This window comes from Elephas maximus, chromosome 12 (genome assembly GCF_024166365.1).
Source record: "Elephas maximus indicus isolate mEleMax1 chromosome 12, mEleMax1 primary haplotype, whole genome shotgun sequence".
NCBI lineage: Eukaryota > Metazoa > Chordata > Mammalia > Proboscidea > Elephantidae > Elephas > Elephas maximus.
In genome coordinates, this window is record NC_064830.1 from 104,879,699 (window position 1) to 104,904,058 (window position 24,360).

The following is a 24,360-nucleotide window of genomic DNA, read 5'->3' on the forward strand; positions in this document are numbered from 1 at the left end:
TCTGTCCTACAGGGTCACCGTGAGTCAGGATCAACTCAACGCCAGTGGGTAAGGTGAAGTCCAAAATGCGCATTTCTGGCAAGTTCTCCCCCAGATGACGCTGAGGCTACTGGTCTGGGAACCACATTTGGAGATGGATTATCACTGGCGGTAAACAGCTCTGAAGCTCAGGGAGAGGTCAGGGCTGAAGACATCCAGTTGTGAGCCATCAGAGTTTGAGGGTAGCCAAAACCTGGTGTCTGAGATGGCAACAGACACCAGCGTCCCCAGGCCCCAAACTTTTGTGTGGTCAGGTACATAACCTTTCTTCTTTTATCCAGCCAATAAAAGAATTCTAGTCTGGTGCAAGTGAAGAACAGCAGACTTTTAAATGTTAATTACTGACAGATTTGTTCCTTAAATCCACTACTGTAAAAAAAAAAAAATCCACTACTGTGGACACTACTTATTCAACATGGTAGCATCGGCTGTAAACACACGGTATCTGTGAAATAAACGACTCTATCTCTCACTGGTTAAGGAACCCCGGGCACAGATTAAAGAGCCCAGGTGGTGCACCAGTTAAGCGCTCGGCTGCTATCCCAAAGGTCAGTTCGAACCCACGGGCCGCTCTGCGGGAGACAGGTGTGGCAGTCTGCTTCCGTAAAGATGACAGCCTTGGAAACCCTCGGGGCCAGTTTTACTCGTCCTGTAGGGTCGCCAGGAGTTGGAATCAACTAGACCAATGCATTTGGTTTTTGGTTTGGGATACAGGCTATTTAAACTCTGATTTAAATTTATCTTTGTTTAGTTAGCACTAACCATATGATCACACTTTTGAAGTGTAAAGCCCTATTCCAGTTTTAACATGCTAATTGAATGGTTTGGACATTTCTGATGTTTCACTCTTCACAATTCCAAAATCTCCCACTCCCTATAAAAAATAATGTAGGAGTACCAATTTCTCTCCCATTGTCCTTTTCACCTAGAAAACGTCCTGTGCCACATCTACAGAGATAAACCCCTCCCTCCCTCCAGATGATAATTCCACAAGTTCCGGGAAGCTCTGCCTGAGTAGATAAATTTGTAACTGGAACTCACTTCTCACAGTAGGAGTTCCCGGTTGGTACAAATGATTAATGCACTCAGCTGCCAGCTGAAAGGTTAGAGGTTCAAATCCCCCCAGAGGCGGCTTGAAAGAAAGGCCTGGCAATCTACTTTCAAAAAACCAGCCATTGAAAACCCTGTGGATCACAGTTCTACTCTGACACACATGGGGTCACTAGGAGTTGGAATCGACTCAATGGCAACTGTTTTTTTCCCCACAACAACAGTCAGCCATTATCTCCAGAAAAGGGAACATGCAAAGTAGCTTTTGAAAAGAGAATAAAAATGATTGCCTTGTCTCCCGAGCAAGGATTGTCTTGAGTTCTGCCCAGTTAATACAGTGAAACCTGTGAGAACCGGAACTCCACGGGGCTGCCTTATTTTTCTGGGTCTCACAAGTTTTCCGCCTTTGATAGGGTACAGTCTTACCACTTTCTATTGCTATTAGTGGAAAATATTTACGTTTTCCTTCTCTGACAGGTTTCTGCCTTACATGGGTTCTGGCTTTCACAGATTTTAGTGTGTATCATTTTCATGTGGAATTTTGGTGATAATGATGAGTATGATGATAACGGTGATGATGGACTGAGTGGAGACCAGACAAATCTCTCCGAGTTTTATCCCAGACTATGGTCTAGCCTTCCTTTTCAAACCAACCCTGCCTTCTCCATTCCAGAAGAATCAGTGAAAGGTGCCCCACCTCCCTGATTCCAGGCCTCCTGACCACATTACAGGCCCAAGTGCCCTACATCTGGGCTTATAACCTACCAGCCAGCGGTGAATTCCACGTGGGCATCAAAGAAGCCAGTGACCTGGCCAGTGGCCGCCTTCCAGCCCTCAATGCGAGCCCGGATCAGGCCTTCCCTCTTCTGATTACGCACCACCTTCACCAGCCCGGGGTAGCGTTTGTGGACGTACTCCTCCAAGGGGGCCTTCAGCTCCTCTGCAAACGACAAAACACAAGAAGGTCCCATAAACACGTCAGGTCAAGTTTGCGTCCAACCCACTGGGGTGATTGCAGATTTGTCTAAGAATTTGCATGTTCGTGATTTTCGCAGAGGAGTTCCTGAGTGGTGCAAAGGGTCCATGTGCTTGGATGCTAACCGAATGGTTGGCGGTTCAAACCTACCCAGAGGTGCCTGGGAAGACAGGCCTGGTGGTCTGCTTCCAAAAAGGTCATAGCCTTGAAAAAAAAAAAAAAAAGAAAGAAATCCTATGGAGCAGTTCTACTCTGCACTCATGGGATCACATGGGATCACCATGAGTCGGAATCGACCACACAGCAACTAATGATGACAAATTCAGGAGAAAAGACAAGGCAGTGCGCTATCAGGAGGCTTCTCCGACACACACGCTCAGGCCAGCCATGTTCTCACAGCTGACAACATACGTGACTGGCCCTGCACCCACTGCTGCAGGCCGGAAGGGGCCCTTCGAGATGTCTTTTCTCTGTGGTCCTTTCTCCTTCACGGGTCAACATTCCTGTCCTCCCACCACCCCAGTGGCCTGCTGGTCAACTTCAGTAAGGCCTCCCCCCGCACACAGAATGGTTCTCAGGAGTCTTGGTGGCCCAGGCCAACAGCCACGCACCGAGTGTGAAGGTCACAGGCTAGGCTGGTCTTAGGATGTGAAATAAGTCTCTGCCCGGAGCAGAAATGCCACCAAGGTGCAGAGGTCATGCAGCCAGGGACTGAACACTCCTCCTTCCGTGACAAGCAGGTGGTAAGTGCTCTGTTTATAGGATCTAATGCAATCCTTACAGCAGCCCTAGGAGGTTGTTAGATTAATCCTATTAATTAACTAGATGAGTTCCATTTTGCAAATTAAGGAACCATCTTAGAGAGGCTAACCTGTCCCAAGGTCACACACTGAGTAATGGGAGAGCTGAAATGCAGCCCAAATTTGTGTCTTAGTATAGAAATCACCAGGCGAAGGGAGCGCAGCAGAGGGGTGCGTAGATCTATACAGACTTTAAGGAGCCTCGTCCTGAAGGTCACCAGTGGGACCCAGGAGCAGCCCAGGTGATTCTGAGGCAAGCAGTGCAGAAGTGATCCTTTGGAAAACTTTGTTGACTAGATTTTGCTCTAGAAAAACCTAAAAAGGGTGTGTGACCAGAAATTGTTCGGATTCCTCACTTACCAGCTACACATGGCAGCTTTTGCCAAATTAAAGTCATACATTTGCAATATATGTAGAAGCTGATTGCTTTGGGTCATGGCCATTTTCCTTGGGAATGGATGCAGCCATGTGACCCAGCAAGAACTAGAGAGTGGGGTGTTTAGATGGATGCAGGGGAGAGTCTCCAGGGGCACAGAGACCTATCAGCCAAAAGGCATGGATGGTGGGGGAGCACCAGGTGGGCTGCATGATATTACCATCTTTGAGGAGAATGAAATGGAACCTTGAGGAAGGAGTGTGGAGGGGGAGAGGAGCCTCTGACTCCCATGAGGTAGAACATGTGATTAGGAGTGTAGGCTGGAGTCAGACAGCCTGGGCTGAGGTCCTAGCACCACCCTTTACTAGCTGAGTGACCCCGGATAAGTTAGTCAATCAATTTGTACCTCAATTTCCTCATTTTTTTTTTTTACAGACCAGTTGCCATGGAGTAGATTCCAACTCAGGATGCCCCCTTGTCGTCACAGTAGCACTGTGTACCACAGGATTCTCAGCAGCTGATTTTTCAGAAGTAGATCACCAGGCCCTTCTTTCAAGGCACCTCTGGTGGGGGTTAGAACCTCCAACCTTTTGGTTAGCAGCCAAGTGTGTCAACCATTTGCAGAGGGAACCCCATCTACAGAAGGGGGACGATAAGAATAGTAGCTACCACACAGGGTTATAGAAAGGATTAAATGAGTTAACTTCGAGCACTATCCTTGGCATAGCATAAATGCTTAGGACTGGGTTGCTGGTACCTGGAATTACTGTTCCTCTTTTCCTCCACGTGGGCTTGGGGCACTTGAACAAGAGATTTCAGAGCAACCAGGGAACCTGAGGAAGCCATGTCTGAGATAGTAAAAATAGGTCTTTAATGCCTATAAGCTACAACTGTGGTTCTCAAATTTGAGGGTGCACTGGCACCAAGTGGAGCTGTTGAAGCAGATTGCCAGGGCCACCCCCACGGTTTCATTTTCAGATGCATTCGAATTGTGGTGTTGGCCAAGAATATGAAATATACTGTGGGCTGCCAGAAGAACAAACAGATGAGTCTTAGAAGAAACATAACCAGAATTTCCTTAGAATGAAGATGGTGAGACTCTGGCTCCCTCACTTGGGACGCATCATCAGATGTGTCTTTGGACACCAATCACTAGGAAAGGACATCAGGGTCAGTAAAGTGGAGGCTCGGTTAAGGCGAGGGAGGCCTCCCATGAGATGGACTGACAAAGTGGATGCGACAATGGACTCAATCATAGCAACAATCATAAAGATGGCACAGGACCAGGCCACACCAACAATCATAAAGATGCCACAGGACCAGGCGATGTTTCGTTTTGTTATGTATAATGTCGCTGTAAGTTGGAGCCAACTCAATAGAAACTAAAAACAACAAAAGAGTGGGCTCAAGTATTTGCATTTCTAAAAAGACCCAGGGTGCCGTACTCCAGGACGGGAGCCACGGAGCTAGAAGATGCGTAGGCCGCTCTTGGCACATGCTTGGTGCATAGCAAGCCCTCAACGAGCGTCATCTATTGTTGGTGTTTTTGCTGGTGTCGTCATCTTCGCCATCATCCCAGAGTTGATGAGGGGGCCAAGGGAGAAGGCAGGCTGTGAAGACCCTCTGCTTCTTCACTCACCAGGACCGGGGCAAGGATGACCACTGGAGGGGAGGGGCCCAGAGAACTTCTAGATGCCAGGTACTGACTTAGTGTGTCCTGCGTTTCCCTGCAGGTTAAGTAAATTTTGGGAACAGAAATTCCAGCAAAAAGGTTGGAGCAGCCATGCCTGCTTGGTTTTTCATTTATTCCCACAAGTTCTGGGTCTGCAGATGGGGGAGGGAAGGACATGCTATTGAAGGCAATGGACCACAGAATGGGCAGAGTGCCCACAGAACGGTCTGATGGGAATCCTACCCACTCACTAGGGTTGGCCCGTGATGGCAGGGATCTATGTACATTCAGGAGCACATTCTGAGTGATCAGAGCTGGACAGCACGCCAGGGGACCAGCAGGCACCATTAACTCCTAGCTGCTAGGCAACTTAGGACCTAGCTCTGGCTCTGCCCAGTAGCCAGGTATTGGCTCCTGGCCATGTCAGTAACTACGGCTAAGTACCAAGTGGTTTCTGATTTGGTAAGTGGTTGTGATTAAGGCTGCATGGGAGAGAAAGCGTAGGAGTTTAGGAGGTTGATAAGGAGACTGTGGCTCACTATCACTGCCCTTCTCAAGGCTACTGAGTTGCGGATCCGAAAAGCCGAAGAGATGAGAGGATAATGCCTAGTCATCTGGTTCTAGCTTGTAACTGTTAAATGTAAATGAGATGCTATACATAAAACTATACACATTCAATAAACTTATTTCTAATAATAATCAGTCTCTTACTATTAGTAATATGGAAGTTACTATGACTAACTTCTACGAATGATAGTTTGCCCTTCATCCATCCAGTATCTTTTAAAGTCTGCGTCCCACTGAAGAGGGATAAGCAACATTCTCACTTTTACAAGGTTTAGGGACGTATTGTTCCAAACAAAATTGGAGTGACAGCCTATTGGCTTGCTGAGAACACTGAAGGAGATGCCACCACCCAATGCGCAGGGTTCAAGAACAAATGACACTGAGCAGACTTGACTTTTCAGTGTGTGATTCTGTACTTCACTAGGTATTGGGTTGTGCTCCTACCTGGACTCATCAACAATTCAGACACAAGCACTTCCTCTCTCTCAAGACACTTAAAATCTCATCAAGTAGGGGAGGCATGTTCAAAAATGGCAATATTACAAGGTAAATGGAGCTAAGCGCCGAAGAGAAGTAAAGGGAAAGTGCTATGGGGAGTCTTGCCAGCCCCCACAATTACATGAGCCAAATTCTTTAAGTAAATCATCCGTCCATCCATCCGTCCATCCATCCATCCATCCATCGGTCCGTCCGTCCATCCATCCATCCATCTATCTACCTATGTCTCTGGCTCTGTTTCTCTACAGAGCCCTGACTAAGACAGAAGGAAACAGCTCCTCAACCTGGCAGGAGTAAAAATATCACACCCATTACTCTAAGACCCTTTATCATCCTTAACAGATGAAATTCCTCTTGGATATTATAATAACAGTATGGAAAACATTTTAGGTAAGTTTTTTTTCCTCACCACCAAACTCAGAGAAGAAAATGAAACCTAACTTCTACAAGAAAAAATGTTTCCCTTCCAGCATTACAAAATCCAATACTAAATTGGTCTAATGGCATTTGGGAACCCTTCTGTGTCTTCATGTTTTGAAAAATAGCGTTTGGATCCTCAAGAGGGGAGAAGCAAATGCTACCCACGATCAGAAAGGACTGGAAAGGGAGATATATCTTTCCTTAACAATAAAAGAAACACCTGTCAACCAGGCCTAAGGAGTTAGAGGCAGTTACCAGAAAGTTATGAATCACGATAACTAAAGAAAAAAAAAAATGATTACAGAATTACATATAGATCCTGTACTTTCAGTGATAAAAAAAAATAAATTTTATTTATAGCACAGAATAAATCATCAGTACACGCCTTTATCCCTACGCCTTGCTCAGAACAAGTGTTGAACTGGCAGGCTCCTTTCCACCTGCTCCCAAGGCCAAGGTCCTGCTCCCAAGGCCGGGGTTAGAACCTTGGTGCCATGTAGTTGTAGGCATGGGATGTGGCATGCTGTCCAGGGTTGGGCCAAGGCCATGTGCATACAATGGTGTGTGACCTTAACTCTCACCCAGTAAACCTTGCCCAGCTACCAAGCCTTGATGATGAGACTTATGGAATATTCTAGTTCTTACAAGGTCACGAGCCTCAGTGAAGGGAACCAGTCTGATAAGCTCAGTCAAGTGTTTCTCAAACTTGAACCTGCATCGGGATCATGAGTAGGTCTGGGCTGGGGCCCAGGAATTTGCATTTCTAACAAGTTCCCAGGTGCTGCTGCTTCTGTTCTGCAGGGCTGAGAGCTTCACCCCCTTGCCAAAGCCCATCTGTGACGAATTAGCCCCATTCTTTACATCCCTCTGTGCTGAATAAGACTCATAAACCCTTCATAAGATAGACTGACACAGTGGCCGCAACAATGGACTCGAACATACCAGTGACGATCATGAAGATGACGTAGGACTGGGCAACGCTTCATCCTGTCGCGCAGAGGTCGTCATGAGCTGGCGCCTACTCAACGGCGACTGACAACAATGCAGCTAAATCCTCAGTGAGATGGGCTGACACAACAACCACGACAACGGACCTGAGCATAGCAGCAACCACGAAGACGGCACGGGGCCGGGCAGCGTTCCACCCTGTGGTGCATGAGGTCAACCTGATGGCAACGAACAACAACTACACAGGTATCTAGCAGCCCGTGTTGCCACAGCCCCTCTTTGATCTTCCCACTGCCTGGGGCCTTCTTGCCCCGCCTTGTCCAAGGCAGCGAGTCCCTTGGGAGATGACCTCAGCCTGAATGGTGAGGGCTCACCACGCCATTTCCAAAACTGGTGCCTTCGCTGTTGGCCACCCTGCACAGAGCAACCTCACGCTTTTTAGAATCCTGGTGTTTGCTCTCCCTACCATGATTCCTATTTGCAAAAAAAAAAAAAAAACGGGGGCATGCTGGAGGCGTCGGACCTCCTCTAGCTCCACAAGGGGAAGGAGAGAATCAGCATCGACAGCCCAAGGCTGATCCCTGTGAGGTGGACGTCACACATCCCTCCGTTCTCCAACCTTTTTACCAATTCTGACACCAGCTACCCTTCCCACAGCACTCTCTACTCCTCTGCTGGGTTTGATAATTTCTTGCAATGGCCACGCAGAACTCACAGACCATACTCACAGTTATGGGTTTTATTAGGGAAGTAACAGGTTACAATTCAGGGTCAGGGATGACTCAGAATACAGTTCTTCAATCAGGACAGCCTCTTCTCAACCGTGCCCATAGGCAGGCCTCTCTCTGGCCCTTAACCACTCATACCCTCGGCCGAGCCTCTGCCCTGCTCAGGCTAGTCTTACAAAGCTCTTTAGCTCTACCGATAAGTGCCCAGAGGCACCCTACTCTGCCAGTCAGCCTTGGCCTGAAGGCGCTCAGCTCTCTTGCTCTCTGGGTCTGCACATCCACTGAACTGCCTTGCTCTGTGGGCCGGGAAGCCCACTATGCCATCTTGCGCCAGTCTCCTGGTTCTGTTGCCGCCATTTCTCTGCTGCCACTTCTTGCCGTCTTGCGCTGTCTCTGGTGTTACTGCTCTTTCTCTCTGTCTCCTGCGTCTAGGAGGTTCTGAACACAGGGACCTTAGGTCCAAAGGTCATGTTCTGCTCCCGTCTCTTCTTTCTTGGTGGTAGTGGTCCGCCTGTCCGCCTCTGGGATGGCTCATTTTAAGCCTAGCAGGATGGTAAAACTGACTAATCCCCTCATTAGGGTTCTATACATGTTATTTTCATGGTCACACCCCACAAGGGCACCACGCACCTTGTCTGCATTATTAACAAGCTAGCCAATTCCCTTGGTGGGCCACAATACCTAATTTGCATCGTCCCACTCAGTCATCTGTTGGGAGCTACAAGTACAAGGCAGAAAAGGCCACCTAAGAGCTATCCATTACACCACTCTATTCCTACTACTACTGTTACTTCAGTCCTACTGGCATTACTTCTGTTACCATCAGCACCGCTGTCACCGTCGCAGCCCCTCCCATCACTAATACCCTGCCCTGGAGTAGCAGTGGAGGTTTTGTTCTGCCCAAGCTGGGAAGGTATAGCTTGTGACAGCTGGGGATGAGAAAACAGCACATATGGCATATTCCAAGTCAGAAAAAGAAAAAGCCTGCCTCTAAGCTGGTGTTCCCAGGCTCCTACCTGGGAATCACCTGGGAGCCTGAGAAGCTGTCGGTTCCCCAGCTCCACTCTGAGAGTTTCTGACTTAGTAGGCCTACTGGGGTGCAGGAGCCCCGGGGTACTGCGAGTGGTTAACACACTCAGCTGCTAGCCAAAAGGTTGGAGGTTTGAGCCCACCCAAAGACACCTTGGAAGAAAGGCCTGGTGATCTACTTCTAAAAACTCAGCCACTGAAAACCCCCTGGAGCACAGTTCTACTCAGACACACATGGGGTTACCACGGTCAGAGCTGACTTGACGGCAGCTGGTTGAGTGAGGTGCTACCAATCTGAATAGCATCCCAGACGATTTGCACGCAAACCCAGCCTTCTTAAAAGCCTTGGTTGGTTCTAAGGGAGGGGTGCAAGAGGGATGTGGTTTTGTGATTTTAAGCTCCTAAGCCTCCCTGAAGACCTGATGCCATATTCTGAGGCTAGTCGGCTCTTCCGGTCACCATTTTGGTTATTTCATTGGCTGGAAGTCTGGTTGGCTGCCTCAGATTCCTGCCAGCCACTGTGGCCCCAGATGGAACTGTGCTCCTGGCCTGTTCACCAAGGTTACCCCCGACCGAGAGTGTCTGGATGATACATGTGTGTAGATAAGACTCCCCGTTCAAACCAGGTTTGAGTTCTCATGACCTGGTCACACAATGGCTGAGTGCTCGGCTGCTAACCAAAAGGTTGGTGGTTCGAACCCACCCAGAGGCTCCATGGGACAAAGACCTGGCAATGTGTTCCCATAAAGATTACAGCCTAGGAAACCCTTTGGGGCAGTTCTACTCTATCACATGAGGTTGCTAGGAGTCAGAATTGACTCAAAGGCACCCAACAGCAACAAAAGCCCCTCCACATCAGTGAGGGAGGCTGTCGGCCACTCTGAGGGAAGGATCTGGACCTTGGATCCGTGTTCACATCTGATGAGCTTCTCTCCATCCCAATAGGGAACTCCCAGCATGCCATGCTTGGGGGCCTAACAATAACCATCATGGGAAAGACATGGTCTTCAACGTGAGTGTTAGCACGGGCATGAGTCACGGCGCTCCACATTTCTGCAGCTTCTTTATTTCTGAAATAGTTCAATATGTTATATATATGAGGATGAACTCTGATACCACAAAAAGGATGCAAAAAAAAAAAAAAAGACTTAAAACACCTGGATTTTTGGGTCTACCTGATAATATCTTTATGCCTGAAATAACTAATAAATGCATTAAAATGGTCATACAAAGACCAACAATGACTTTTTAAAAAGTATTGTTTAAACATTTTTAAAGGGGTGAAGGAGAAATTTCATATTCTGATCATGTAGCAAATGTTTTTCTTATTTGTGAAAGGAAGATAGTTAAGTCCTAGGAACAAATTTGGGTTTTATACAATTTCAGAGAAGTTCTTTAAAAAAAAGGAGTCCCTGGGGGTACAAATGGTTAACGCACTCTGCTCTAACAGAAAGGTTGGAGGTTCGAGCCTACCCAAAAGCACCCTGGAAGAAAGGCCTGGCAACCTACTTCCAACAAACCGGCCATTGAACACCCTCTGGGGCACAGTTCTACTCTGACATGCGTGTGACGGCCATGAGTCAGAGCTGACTTGATGGCTACTGGTTGATTTTCTTTAAGAAAAAGAAAAAACCTCACTTTTGAAAATTTTGCAAAAAATACATGTGCCTGCTACTGCTAGGGCCTGTCAGAGGGACTTGAAGGGCACCCTGCAAATGCAGCTTGAATTGTGTCCCCCCTAAAAATTGTGTCAACTTGGCTAGGCCATGAACCCCGGTATTGTGTGATTGTTCACCATTTTGTCATCTGATGTGATTTTCCTATGTGTTGTAAATCCTACCTCTATTATGTTAATGAGGAAAGATTAGAGGCAGTTATATTAACGAGGCAGAACTCGATCGACAAGATCAGGTTGTATCTTAAGTCAATCTCTTTTGAGATATAAAAGAGAGAAGAGAGCAGAGAGATGGAGAGACCTCATACCACCAAAAATGCAGAGCTAGGTAGGAGTGCATGTCCTTTGGATCCAGGGGTCCCTGCACTGAGAAGCTCCTAGATCATGGGAAGATTGATGACAAGGACCTTCTTCCAGAGGTGACAGAGAGAGAAAGGTTTCCCCTGGAGCTGGCACCCTGAATTCGGGCTTCTAGCCTACCAGCCTGTGAGAGAATAAATCTGTTTGTTAAAGCCATCCACTTCCAGCACCTCTGTTACACCAGCCCTAGATAACCGAGACTGGTCCCAAAGGGGAAACTTCAGCAGCTTCACAGTGAGGCTGGCCAGGCTGATAAGGCTCATGTCACCAACGCAAAGTTAGCTTTTTCGCTGACAATCACTATTTTAACAAACATTTCAAATACCACACTTGTCTGTACTTAAAATGAAATATTTTTATCCTAGAACTGCTAACCACGCTGACTAAAAATGTGAGCCAGCTAATCACGCAATGCTCCAGAACACTGTTCAGCCAGAGTAGCTCCCTTTTCTTAATTTAACCAGAGAATGGTCATTTATGGAGTGCTGGCTGTGTGTCCCATGGTGTCGTCATCACTTCTCCTGTTTTAACTGTCTGTTCTCAGAATGCCTCCGTGAGGTAAGGGGTATTATTATCCCCATTTTATAGATGAGAAAACTGAGGCCACGCAGCCTGTAAGTGGCGTGCCTGTACCATCATCATTCTGCCTCTAATCCTTGTGGGTGTGACGCTGTGACAGCTGGCATCTGGAGTTGTCTAAGGGTGTAAACTGTGCTGACCAGGGCCGGCCCCAGGCTTGTCCTCAGGCCCTTGAAAGCCCTCTCACCCTTGCTTGCACACTTGCACACTAATGGCTGCTGTTGTTCGCTGCTGTGGAGTCAGCTCCTGACTCATGCAGAGCCCGTGCACAACGGAACAAAACACGGCCCAGTCCTAAGCCATCCGCGTGATCGGTTGCAGGCTGGACTTCTGTGATCCATAGGGTTTTTACTGGCTGATTTTCAGAAGTAGATCTCCAGGCCTTTCTTCCTGGACCAGCTCAGTCCAGAAGCCCCACTGAAACCTGTTCAGTGTCATAGCAACACACAAGCCCCGCTGACAGATGGGTGGTGGCTGCACGTGAGGCGTACTGGCCAGGAAACGAACTTGGGTCTCCCGCCTGGGAGGTGAGAATTCCACCTCTGAAGCAGCACAATGCTGTTATAATAATTACTCAGCATATATTTGTTGAATAAGTTAATTTAAACTGCATACGTGCATAGATTTTTCTTCTACTTCCCCTGGCATTGTTCTGGAAGTTTTCGTACTTGGCATCATCGTTCGTGTTTTGGCCTCAATGTTACAGTCATTCTGGCTTGGATCTCACACACCACCTATCTACAATCATCAGCACTGAAGTATCCTGGTGACCCGAACACCTGTATGCCTTGGCACTAATAGTCCCCTGAGGAACAAACGCACCTGACCCACCAAAACGTACACCAACAGATGACTGGATAAACAGACCGTGGTACAGCCACACAATGGAATGCCACTCAGCCATTACGGGAAATGAAAGCCTGACACAGGACACGGCATGGATGAACCTAGAAAACATTATGCTGAGTGAAATAAGCCAGACACAAAAGGGCGAATATTATATAATCTCACTTACATAAAATATTTAGAACAGGCAAATGTACAGAGGCCAACGGTTAGGCGCTTGGGCTGCTAACCAAAATGTCGGCGTTTGGAGCCCACCCAGTGGCTCTGCAGAACAAAGGACTCTGGGGCAGTTCTGCTCTGTCACATGGGGTCACTAGGAGTCGAGATCAACTCCACAGCACCCGACACAACAATATTGAGACCAAAGTGCGTCAGTGGCTGCCAGGGGCTGGGGAGACGGGAGTCACTGCTTGGGGGACACTGAGTTTCTGTTAACGGAGGGGGAATAATTTAGAAAAAGACAGCGGTGATGGTGGAACAGCATGACGAATGCAATCAACGTCACTGAATTGTACGTGTAAAAATGGCTGAATTGGCAAACGGTTTGTCATCTATTTTTACCATAATAAAAAAAAGAAAGAAAAAAGAGACGGCGCATCTAGAGAAACCTGCTGGGCCCTGAACCTCCCGGGATGGTCGCACACAGAACTCTGCAGGGGCCACAGTGCTACGAGAGCACAGTCCCGGCCTCCAGGGCCCTGGCCAGCGCTCTCGGAGACCTCGGCTCTAGGAGCAGGGACGGCGAGAGGGAAATGAGCATCGAGAATGCAGGAGGCAGTAAGGCGGAGGCAGGAGGCTGGGATCACAGCTGAGTCTCCGAGCAGCCCCCAGCTTTGTCAACTTCAAGGACGGGCTTGCCGACTTGGGGAGGAGGGCTGCAGCAAAAGGAGGCAGGAGCCGGAGGAACTTCGGGAAGAACGGGGGAGAATAAAAAGGGCTCCTGGTGGGCTGTAGGAAAGCATTTGAAAGTGATGCTGTAGCGAGATCAAAGCAGGGAGAAAAGAAAGCAAGAGACGGGAAGAAGAAAGGGAAGAGATGTGAGGTGCAAAACACCAAAGTGTTAAACTAAATACATCACCCCGAGAGCGGCGCATTCACAAGAGAAGCTCTGAAAAAGGAAGCCATCCCGCTTTCAATGCCTTTGTTGAGAAATGTCTCGCCACCGCTCTGTCCGTTTATACCTCACCTGTGAAAAGACAGATACAAGCAGCCCAAACCAACAGGGAAACATGGTTGTACCTCTGGGTGGTGCCTCCGAATTGTTTCCTTAAATTAAAAGAGTGCTCTCTTATTTTCACCTCATCAAAAGGCAGTTGAAATTCTGGCATTTGCCACTGATTCTAATAATAACATGTGAATTTAAGCGATGAAATTTGTCTACAGGCTGCAGTGTGTTTTCTTTCATTGTGTTTCTTATTTACTGCAATATTGATTCGGAGTGCTCCGGAGCTGGCAAATCTTTCCCCTGAAATAGCAAAAGTCACAGTCATTAAGGTGGTGCGTGGGGGGGTGGGGTGAGGGTGGGGATCAACACAGAACACAGGAATCAGGAAGCCCTGCAGATTGTAGGGCCACCTCTCAGCTCAGGCGCTTCTCTCTAGAGTTTTCTTTAAACCCAGCTGGCAGCCAGGAATGAAATAACTGAAGCAAGTCCTCCACGCAGCTCCCATCTCTAGCATTTTACCTGCCCTTTGCCGTCAAGTCAATTGTGACTTATAGTGACCCTATAGAATAAAGTAGAACTGCCCTACAGGGTTTCCAAGGCTGTGACCTTTTGGAAACAGATTGCCAGGCCTGTCTTCCAAGGCACCTCTGGATGGGTTCTAGTCACCAATCTTTTGGTTAGTAGCCAGGCACTTAACTGTTTGTGCCACCCAGAGACGCATATGAAATATCCAGAACAGGCAAATGTACACAGACCGGGGGTTATACATGGTTACCAGCGGCAGATACTCATAACACAACCCAACAATTGCACTCTTGAGCACTTATTCCAGAGAAATGAAGACGTGTGTTCACACAACATCCTGTACACAAAGTCTACAGCAACCTGCTGTGTAAAAGCCCCAAACTGGAAACAATCCAAACACCCGTCAACAGAGCAATGGCTAAGTGTGTCATGAATACTCTACAGCAGTGAGAAGGAATGGGCCATTGAGACACCAACAACTCGGATGGATCTCAAGAGAATTATGCCAGGTGTAAACAACCAGGGCCCAGAGTTACATACTCAATTCCATTTATATACTGTCTTAGTCATCAAGTGCTGCTATAACAGAAACACCACAAGTGGGTGGCTTTAACAAAGAGACACTTATTCTCTCACAGTAGCAGACTAGAAGTCTGAATTTAGGATGCCAGTTCCCAGGGAAGGCTTTCTCTGTTGGTTCTAGGGGAAGGTCCCTGTCATTATCTTCCACTGGTCAAGAAGTTTCTCAATGCAGGGACCCTAGGTCCAAAGGACACACTCCACTCCTGGCTCTTCTTTTTTGGGTTGTATGAGGCCCTTCTCCTCTCCGCTCCTTTCTCTCTTATATCTCTAAAGAGATTGACTCAAGATACAATCTAATCCTGTAGATTGAGTCCTGCCTCATTAACATAACTGCCTCTAATCCTGCCTCATTAACATCATAGAGGTTAGCATTAACAACACATAGGATAATCACATCAGATCACAAAATGGTGGACAACCACACAATACTGGGAATCATGGCCTAGCCAAGTTGACACATATTTTGGGGGGACACAATTCAATCCATAACATATATAGTTCTTGAACTAACAAAATTATAAAGCTGGAGAATGGATTAGTGGTGGCACAGTGGTTAAGAGCTCGGCTGTTAACCAAAAAGTCAGCAGCTCAACTCCACCAGTTGATTCTTGGAAACCCTATGGGGCATTTTTACTCTGTCCTATAGAGTTGCTATGAGTTGGAATCAACTCGACAGCAATCGTTTTGGGTTTTAGGGGCTAAGGGGAGGGAAGAGGGCTGGGTATCAGTAAAGAGGGTTGGCATGAGGGAGTTTTGCAGCAATGGGGCAGTTCTGTATCTTGATTGTGATGAATCTACACACGTCATAAAACTGTACAGAACACTACACACACACACACACACACAAATAGGTGTACGTAAAACAATACGGTTTGTGAATTTTATGAGTTCTTGGGTGGCACAAACGGTTAAGTACTTGACTACTAACTGAAAGGTTGGAGGTTCGAGTCTACCCAGAGGTGCCTCTGAAGAAAGGCCTGGCAATCTGCTTCCAGAAGGTGACAGCCATTGAAAACCCCCTGGAGCACAGTTCTCTGCAACACATCGGGTTGTCCTGTCTTGGAATTGACTAGAGGGAGACTGGTTTGTTTTTTTTTTTTGTTTTTCTATTGATTTTCCCAACGTTAAGTTCCTGGTTTTGATATCAGGCTACAGTTATTTGAGATGTTACCATTTGGGGAAACTGAGTGAAGAATACATAGGACTTCCTTATGCATGTTTTTTGCAACTACCTGTGAATCTATAATCATTTCAAAATAAGAACAGAAAGCAACCGCTATATGAAGCATCCACCAGCGCTCTCGCACCGTCGCTGTGTAAAGATACACACTCCCAGGTTATCCTCTTCTCTCCAAAGCCGGAAAATACACCAGGAGAAATAGAAACGCACAGCCTGGCCACGACTGCAGAGCCTGAGAGCAAACGCTGTCACATGGCTGCAATCTGGTTGGGGGCAAAACAAGTATTGCTTCCGACTAGGGAGGGCTAAAAGGCAGGTGGTATTCCCACACTGAGCGGCTGGCCAGGCTTGGAGCCCTGTGATAACGAGGTGTCCCTCGGCTATGTCATTTGGACCCTCAACAACACAGCTAGCATGTTATCTCCCAGAAACACAAGACTTCTCCTATCTCTGCAATTATAAACCAAGAAGAAAAGCAAACAACGCGAGTGTAGGCTTCTTCTCCAGTACCCTTTTGGAAGTCCAGAGGGTATAACCCTCCACTTACAAAAGTGTTTGAACCTGAGCCATCTTGCTTTCAAGCTCTGAACACACCCAACAAAGAGAAGAGGCTGATCAGGTACGCTTGTCGCACAGGGCAACGTTAGTGCCAAGGTATACAAATGTCCAGATCACCAAGATACTTCAGTGGTGATTATTAAAGACAGGTGATTTCTGAGATCTGGGCCAAAATAACTATCTCATTGAGGCCAAAACATATACAATGATGCCAAATACAAAAACTTCCAGAACAATGCCAGAAGAAGTAGAAAAAAAATCTATGCAAATATGCAGTTTAAATTATTAATTTATTCCACAAATACATACTGAGCAATTACTAAAACTTAGCTTTTAGCATCGTGCTTCAGTGGTGAAATTCTGGCCTTCCATGAGGGAGACCCGGGTTCCACTCCTGGCCAATGCACCTCGCGTGGAGCCACCACCCGTCTGTCAGTAGAGGCTTGAGCGTGGCGAGGATCCTGAACAGGTTTAAGCAGAGCTTCCAGACTAAGACGGACTGGGAAGAGAGGCCTGGTGAGCTACCTCAGAAATCAGCCAAGGAAAACCCTATGGATCAGTGATCTAATCTGCAACAGATCTCGGGGACGGCACAGGACTGGGCAGCATTTTGTTCCGTTGTGCATGGAGTCACCATGGGTCAGAGGCCAAATGGGCAGCAGCTAACAACAATGTGGACGGTATTGTGCTAGGCCCGGGAAATGCAGCACACAAGGAGCTAGGGATCCTGCCCTCAAGGGGCTAACATTTTAGTTCAGGAGCTGGGCAAGTAAAAAAATAAAACATGGCGTGGTCAGTGTTACACCAGACCACACCCATGTGCCACAGGGGCAGAGAGGAAGGGCTGCCAACCCAGCCACACCTGGGAAACCCAGGAAGGCTTCCTGGTGTGGACGTCACGGCAGTTCAACACTAGAGAATAAGCTGGAGTGAACACATCAAATGATAGCGTGCGCACACTCCACTGCTGCTTCCTTTATAATACTTCCAGCATTTGTACCATGTGCTCCACGAGTATTAATGGCCTCTCTACCTCACAATTAAAATTCTGCAGAAAAGCTGCTATTATTCCCAATTTATTCAAGTTCAGAGAAGTTACGTGTCTTGGCCAAGACCACACGGCTAGAGTCTGGGCCAGAATTTGATTCCGAAATTCTGCCACATGGTTGCTTAAGAAAAAGAAGGTAATGAAAGGAGTTAATTTTAAAAAAGTTAAAAATGATGATATTTTTAAAAAGTATTAGGGATCATAATACTAGAATGAAGCGCTTCTAATGCTGTTTTAAAGAAAACTGTAGGGCTGAAGTTACGTACACCTGAGTTTTGAAGACATAAGTAAACGTCCACAGGAATTTAGAAATGGAAATATCCAAAACCTAAACTCAACCCCTTTCCCCAAATCTGCTGCTCCTACCATAAAAAAAATATGTATATATATATATATATAAATATATATATATATATATAAAAAACCATACTCCCTTTTAATTAAAAAAAAAAAAAAACTTTCTTAAAATTTTTGTTCTGTTTTAGGTGAAAGTTTCCAGCGCCATTTAGTTTCTCATTCAAAAATTTATACACAAATTGTTTCGTGGCACTGGCTGCAATCCATGTAACGTGTCAGCATGTTCCCCCTTTCCCTTTCCACCCTGGGTTTTCCGAGTCCAGTTGCCCAGTTTTCCTGACCCTTCCTGCCTTCACGTCTTTGCTTTTGGGCGGGTGTTGCACATTTGCTATCACGTACTTGATTGAACTAAGAACCACGTTCCTCACATGTGTTATTGTTTGTTTTACATGCCTGTCTAATCTCTGGCTGAAAGGTGGACTTCGGGAATGGCTCCAGTTCTGAGCTGGCAGTGTGTATGGGGCTATAGTCTTGGGGGTTCTTCCAGTCTCAGTCAGACCAGCAAGCCTGATATTCTTTTGTGAATTTGAATTTTGGTCTACATTTTCTCCCACACTGTCCAGGACCCTCTACTGTGATCCTGGTCAGAGCGGTTGGTGGTAGTAGCCGGGGCCCATCTAGTTCTTCTGGGATCAGATTGGTAGAGGCCATGGTTCATATGGTCCATTAATCCTTTGGGCTAATATTTTCCTTACATTTTGGATTTCTTCATTCTCCTTTGCTCTGAACGTGTTGGGAACAACAGAAGATGTATCCTCCATGGCCACTTGCAAGCTTTAAGACCCCAGAGGCTACTCGCTAAGGTAGGATGTAGAACATTTTCTTTACGAACTGTGCTACGCCAATTGACCTAGATGTCTCCTGAGACCATGGTCCCCGGTCCTCAGCCCCAGTAACTTGGTCCTTCAAGGTGTTTGGATGTGTCTAGGAAGCTTCCATGACTTTACCTTGGTCAAATTGTGCTGACTTCCACTATATTGTTTATTGTCTTTCCCTTCACCAAAGTTAGCACTTCTCTATGGTCTAATTAGTGATTTCCCCTCCCCAACCTTCCCTCCCTTGTAACCATCAAAAAAATTTTTTTTTCTGTGTGTAAACTTTTTAAGTTTTTGTAATAGTGGTCTCATACAATATTTGTCTTTTGTGGCTGTCTTACTTCACTCAGCATAATGCCCTCCAGCTGTTTCACGGATTCATCATTGTTCTTTACTGACGTGTAGGGTTCCATTGTGTGTATGTACCATAATTTACTTCCCCGTTCATCTGTTGATGGGCGCTTAGGTGGTTTCTATCTTTTTGCTATTGTGAATAATGTTGCAATGAACACGGGCGTGCATATGTCTATTCGTGTGACGGCTCTTATTTCTCCAGGATGTATTCCTAGCAGTGGGATTGCTGGATTGGATGTTATTTCCATTTCCAGCTTTTTAAGGAGGTGCAGAATCATCTTCCATAGTGGTTATACTATCGTACATCCCTACCAGCACTGCATAACAGTTCCAATCTCCCTGCAACCTCTCCAACATTTGCTATTTTCTGCCTTTTTTTTTTTTTGATTCATGCCAGTAATGTCAGGGTGAGATGGTATCTCGTAGTTTTGATTTGCACTTTTCTAATTTTTTTAATGGCTAATGATAGTGAGCATTTCCCCGTGTCTGTTAGCCACCTGAAATGTCTTCTTTGCTGAAGTGTTTGTTCATATCCCATTTTTAAATTGGATTATTTGTCTTTTTGTGGTTGAGGTGTTCAAGTATTCTATAGAATTTAGAGATTAGACCCTTGTGGGATATGTCGCAGTTTTTTTTTTTTTTCCCCCACGTCCGTAGGTTCTCTTTGTATTTGGTGAAATCTTTTGATTAGCATAAGTGTTTGATTTTTAGGAGCTCCCAGTTATCTAGTTTATCTTCTGCTGTTTGTGCACTGTTGGTTATGGTTTGTATTCTACTTATGCCATGTATTAGGGATCCTAGTGTTGCCCCTATTTTTTCTTCCACGATCTTTATTGTTTTTTAGGTTTTATATTTTGGTCTTTGATCCATTTTGAGTTAGTTTTTGTCTACGATGTGAGGTATGGGTCCTGTTTCATTTTTTTACAGAACGACACCCAGTTTTGCCAGCACAATTTGTTAAAAAGACTCTTTTCCCTGTTTAATGGACTTGGGTCCTTCGTCAAATATCAGCTGGTGACAGGTGCATGGATTTATATCTGCGTTCTCGATTCTGTTACATCGCTCTATGCGTCTGTCATTGTACCAGTATCAGGCTGTTTTAACTACCATGGCTGTACAGTAGGTTTGGAGATCAGGTAGTGTGAGGCCTCCAACTTTGTTGTTTTTCTTCAGTAATGCTTTTCTTATTTCCTTTCCATATAAAGTTCGTGATTAGTTTCTCCATCTCATTAAAGAATGCTGTTGGTATTTGGGTTGGAATTGCATTATATCTGTAGATCCCTTTGGGCACAATTGACATTTTCACAATGTTGAGTCGCTTATCCATGAGCATGGTATGTTTCTCCATTTATGTAGATCTCTTTTGGTTTCTTGCAGTAGTGTTTTGTAATTTTCTTTGTATAGGTCTTTTATGTCCCTGGTTAGATTTATTCCTAAATGTTTTATCTGTTTAAGGGTTACTAAAAATGGTGTTGTTTTCCAGATTAACTTTTCAGAGTTCTCTTTGTTGGTGAATAGGAATCCAACTGATTTTTGTATGTTGATCTTTTATCCTGCTACTCTGCTACTATTATTTCCAGAGGTTTCTTGTGGGATCTAGGGGGTTCTGTATGTATAGGATCATATCAGCTGCTAAGAGGGATAGTTTTACTTTTTCCTTTCCAATTTGGATGGCCTTTATTTCTTTTTCTTGCCTTATTGCTCTAGCTAGGACTTTTAGCACAATGTTAAATAGGAGTGGTGATAAAGGGCATCCTTGTCTTGTTTCCATCCCAAGAGCAATACTTTCAGCCACTGTCCATTGAAAGTTATGTTGGCTGTTGGTTTTGTATATATAGATGCCATTTATTATGTCAAGGATTTTCCCTTCTATTCCTATTTTATTGAGAGTTTTTATCAGGAATGGGTGTTAGACTTTATCAAATGCCTTTTCTGCATCTATTGAGATGATCATGTGATACATTTATTTATGTGGTGGATTACATTGATTGACTTTCTAATGTTGAACCATCCTTGCATACCTGGTATGAATCCCACATGGTTGTGGTGTATTTTTTACTTTTAATATTATTCTGAATTCCATGGGCTAGAATTTTGTAGAGAATTTTAGCATCTACATTCATGAAAGATATTGGTCTGTAATTTCTTTTCTTTTTTTGGTGGTGTTTTTGCCTGGCTTTGGTACCAGGATTATGCTGGTTTCACAGAATGAATTCAGGAGCATTCCTCCCATTCCTATGCTCTGAAATAGTTTGAGTAGTAATGCTATGAGCTCTTCTCTGAATGTTTGGTAAAATTCTCCAGTGAAATTATTGAGGCCAGGGCTTTATTTTGTTGGAAGTTTTTTTTAATTACCTCTTCAATCTGTTCTTTTGATATGGGTTTGTTCAGATTTTCTATCTCAGTTTGTGTTAGTTTAGGCAGGTACTGTGTTTCTAAAAATGTGTCCATTTCCTCTAGGTTTTCAATTTTGTTGGAGTACATTTTTCATAGTATTCTGTTATGATCCTTTTTATTTCAGTTTGTGTCTGTTATGTTCTCAATCTCTTTTCTTATTTGGGTTATTCCTCTCCTGGTTTTTTTTTGTTGTTGTTTTGTTTTTTGTCAGTTTGGCCACTGGTTTGTTGATTTTGTTGATCTTTTCAAAGAACCAACTTTTGATCTTGTTGATTCTTTCTATTGTTTTTCTGTTCTCTATTTATGTATTTCTGCTCTAATCCTCATCATTTCCTTTCTTCTGGTGTCTGTGGGCTTCTTTTTCTGTCCTCTTTCTATTCATTCAAGTTGTAGGGCTAATGTTTTGATTATGGCCTGCTCTTCTTTTTTGATGTGTGCATTTATTGCTGTGAGTTACCCTCTAAGCACTATTTTATCTGTGTTCCAAAGTTTTTGGTATGATGTGTTTTCATTCTCATTTGATTATAGGAATTGTTTGATTTCCTCTTTGAGTTCTTATATTACCCAGTTGATTCTAAGCAAGGTGTTATTCATTTTCCATGTATTTGATTTTTCCTTCCTTGCTCTTCCTGTTGCTGATTTCTACTTTTATGGTGGTGTGATGTATTTCGATGTTTTGCATTTCATTGAGGCCTATTTGTTTTATTTGTAGCCTAAAATGTGGTCTATTCTGGAGAATGTTCCATGTGCGTTGGAAAAGAATGTATGCTTTGCTGTTGTTGGGTGGAGTGTTGTATATAGTCTAGGAGGTGAAGCTGCTTGATTTTGGCCTTTAGAGCTTCTGTATCTTTGCTGAGTTTCTTTCTAGATGTTCTGTCCTTTACTGAGAGTGGTGTGTTAAAGTCTCCTATTATTATTACTATGGAACTGTCTATTTCTCTTTTCAGTGCTGTTAGAGTTTGTTTTATGTATTTTGAAGCCCTGTTATTGGGTGCATAGATATTTATTAAGGTTATGTCTTCTTCATGGGTTGTCCTTCAATTGTTATATAACATCCTTCCTTGTCTTTCATGGTGGATTTAGCCTTAAAGTCTACTTTATCTGAGATTAGTTTTGCCTCTCATGCCCTTTTTTGGTTACTGTTTGCTTTATATATTTTTTCCATCCTTTGATTTTTAATATATTTATGTCTTTGTGTGGAAGGTGTGTCTCCGGTAGACAGCATACTGATGGGTTGTGCTTTTATGTCCATTCTACCACGCTCTGTCTCTTTACTGGTACATTTAAGCTATTTACATTCAGTATGATTATTGATAGGTATGGGTTTACTGCTGTCATATTATTGTGGGTTTTTTTTTGTGATGCTGATGTTTTCTTTGTTCTTCTTACTTTCCTATGCTGAGTTCCTTTTGTTTGTTGATTTTATTTTCTTTTGTTATTATAGATGTTGAATTTACTGAGTCTTTCCGTTTTTCTTCTTCTTTATTCTCCGTAGGCTTGTTAACTTTCTTTGTGGTACCTTGAAATTTACCCTTATCTTCCTAAGTTTGAATCAGTCTTTTATTACTTGATATCACCTTGATTCTCCATTTGAAAGTTCTATACTTACACCATTTATTCCCCATTTTATTGTTTTGACATCATCATTTACAGATTGATATCTCTGTTTCCCTGTTTTAAGCTTTGTTTTGTTATTGAGAATTCTTTACCTTGGTTGGTTTCTGGCTGATGCTGTTGTGTCCTAGACTCTAGTTGTTGTCTGATGTTGTTGGTTTGCTAACTGAAGGATTCCCTTTAATGTTTCTTCTAAGTTTGGTTTGGTTTTCACAAATTCCTTTAATTTCCATTTATTTGGAAATATCCTAATTTTGCCATCACATTTGAGAGAGTTTTGCTGGATATATAACTCTTGGTTCGCAGCCTTTTTCTTTCAAGGTTTTATATATGTCATCTCATTGCCTTCTTGCCTGCATAGTTTCTGCAGAATAATCAGAGTTTAGTTTTATTGTTCCCCCTTTGTGAGTGACTTCTCATTTTTCTTGAGCTACTCTCAGGGTTCCTTCTTTGTCTTTGGCAACAGTGATTATGATATGTTTTGGTGACTGTCTTTTGTGGTATATTCTATATGTGGCTCATATAGGATATATGTGTGGATGGTCGGCTTTTCATCCTTTATGATATTTGGGAAATTCTCTGCCAACAAATCTTCGATAATCTTCTCTGTGTTTTCCATTTTCTCAGCTTGCTCTGGAACTCCAATCACTCACGAATTTTTGCTCTTGCTTGTGTCCCACATAATTCTTAGGTCTTATTCATTTTTCTTCACTCTTTTCACTGATTTTTCTTCAGAGTGGTGTCCATGGGTTTGCCTTCAACCTCACTGATTCTGTCTTCCATTGTTTTAAATTTGCTCCTAAAACCTTCTGTTGAATTGTCCATTTCTGAAATTTTGTTGTTTACCTTTTGGGTTGCTGTTTTTGTATGCTTTCTAATTATTTATTTAGCCGTGGCGATATGGTGTGGCCCATTGGGAAGGGGGGAAAGTGGCATATAGGGCCAGGTGGGAAGGAGACATAAAAAGAAGAAAGGGGAAAAAATGGCATGGTGGGAGCCAGCAGGTGGGCTTGGGAGGGCCAGGGCGGTGATTGGCCAGTGGCTCTCTACCCACAGCAGTGCAGCATGGCCTTGTGAGAAGGGGTAGAGGTGGCATACAGGGCTAAGTGAGAGGAAGAAAGAAATGGCAGGGGGGAATAAAGTGCCATGGTAGGAACCTGCGGGTAGAGGCAAGATGGTCCCATGGCAGCAGTGGGCTAGTG

At 44.7% G+C, this 24,360-nt stretch overlaps 1 protein-coding gene across 1 annotated transcript in view; it reads right to left on the minus strand.

Annotated features, from left to right (window-relative positions):
- Nucleotides 1-24,360, minus strand: part of GALNT17 (polypeptide N-acetylgalactosaminyltransferase 17) — a 542,269-nt gene that overhangs the window by 232,979 nt on the left and 284,930 nt on the right. Inside the window, exon 4 of the mRNA XM_049904713.1 lies at nt 1,855-2,029. Coding sequence (XP_049760670.1) covers nt 1,855-2,029 — 175 coding nt within the window. The remainder of the gene's footprint in view (nt 1-1,854; nt 2,030-24,360) is intronic.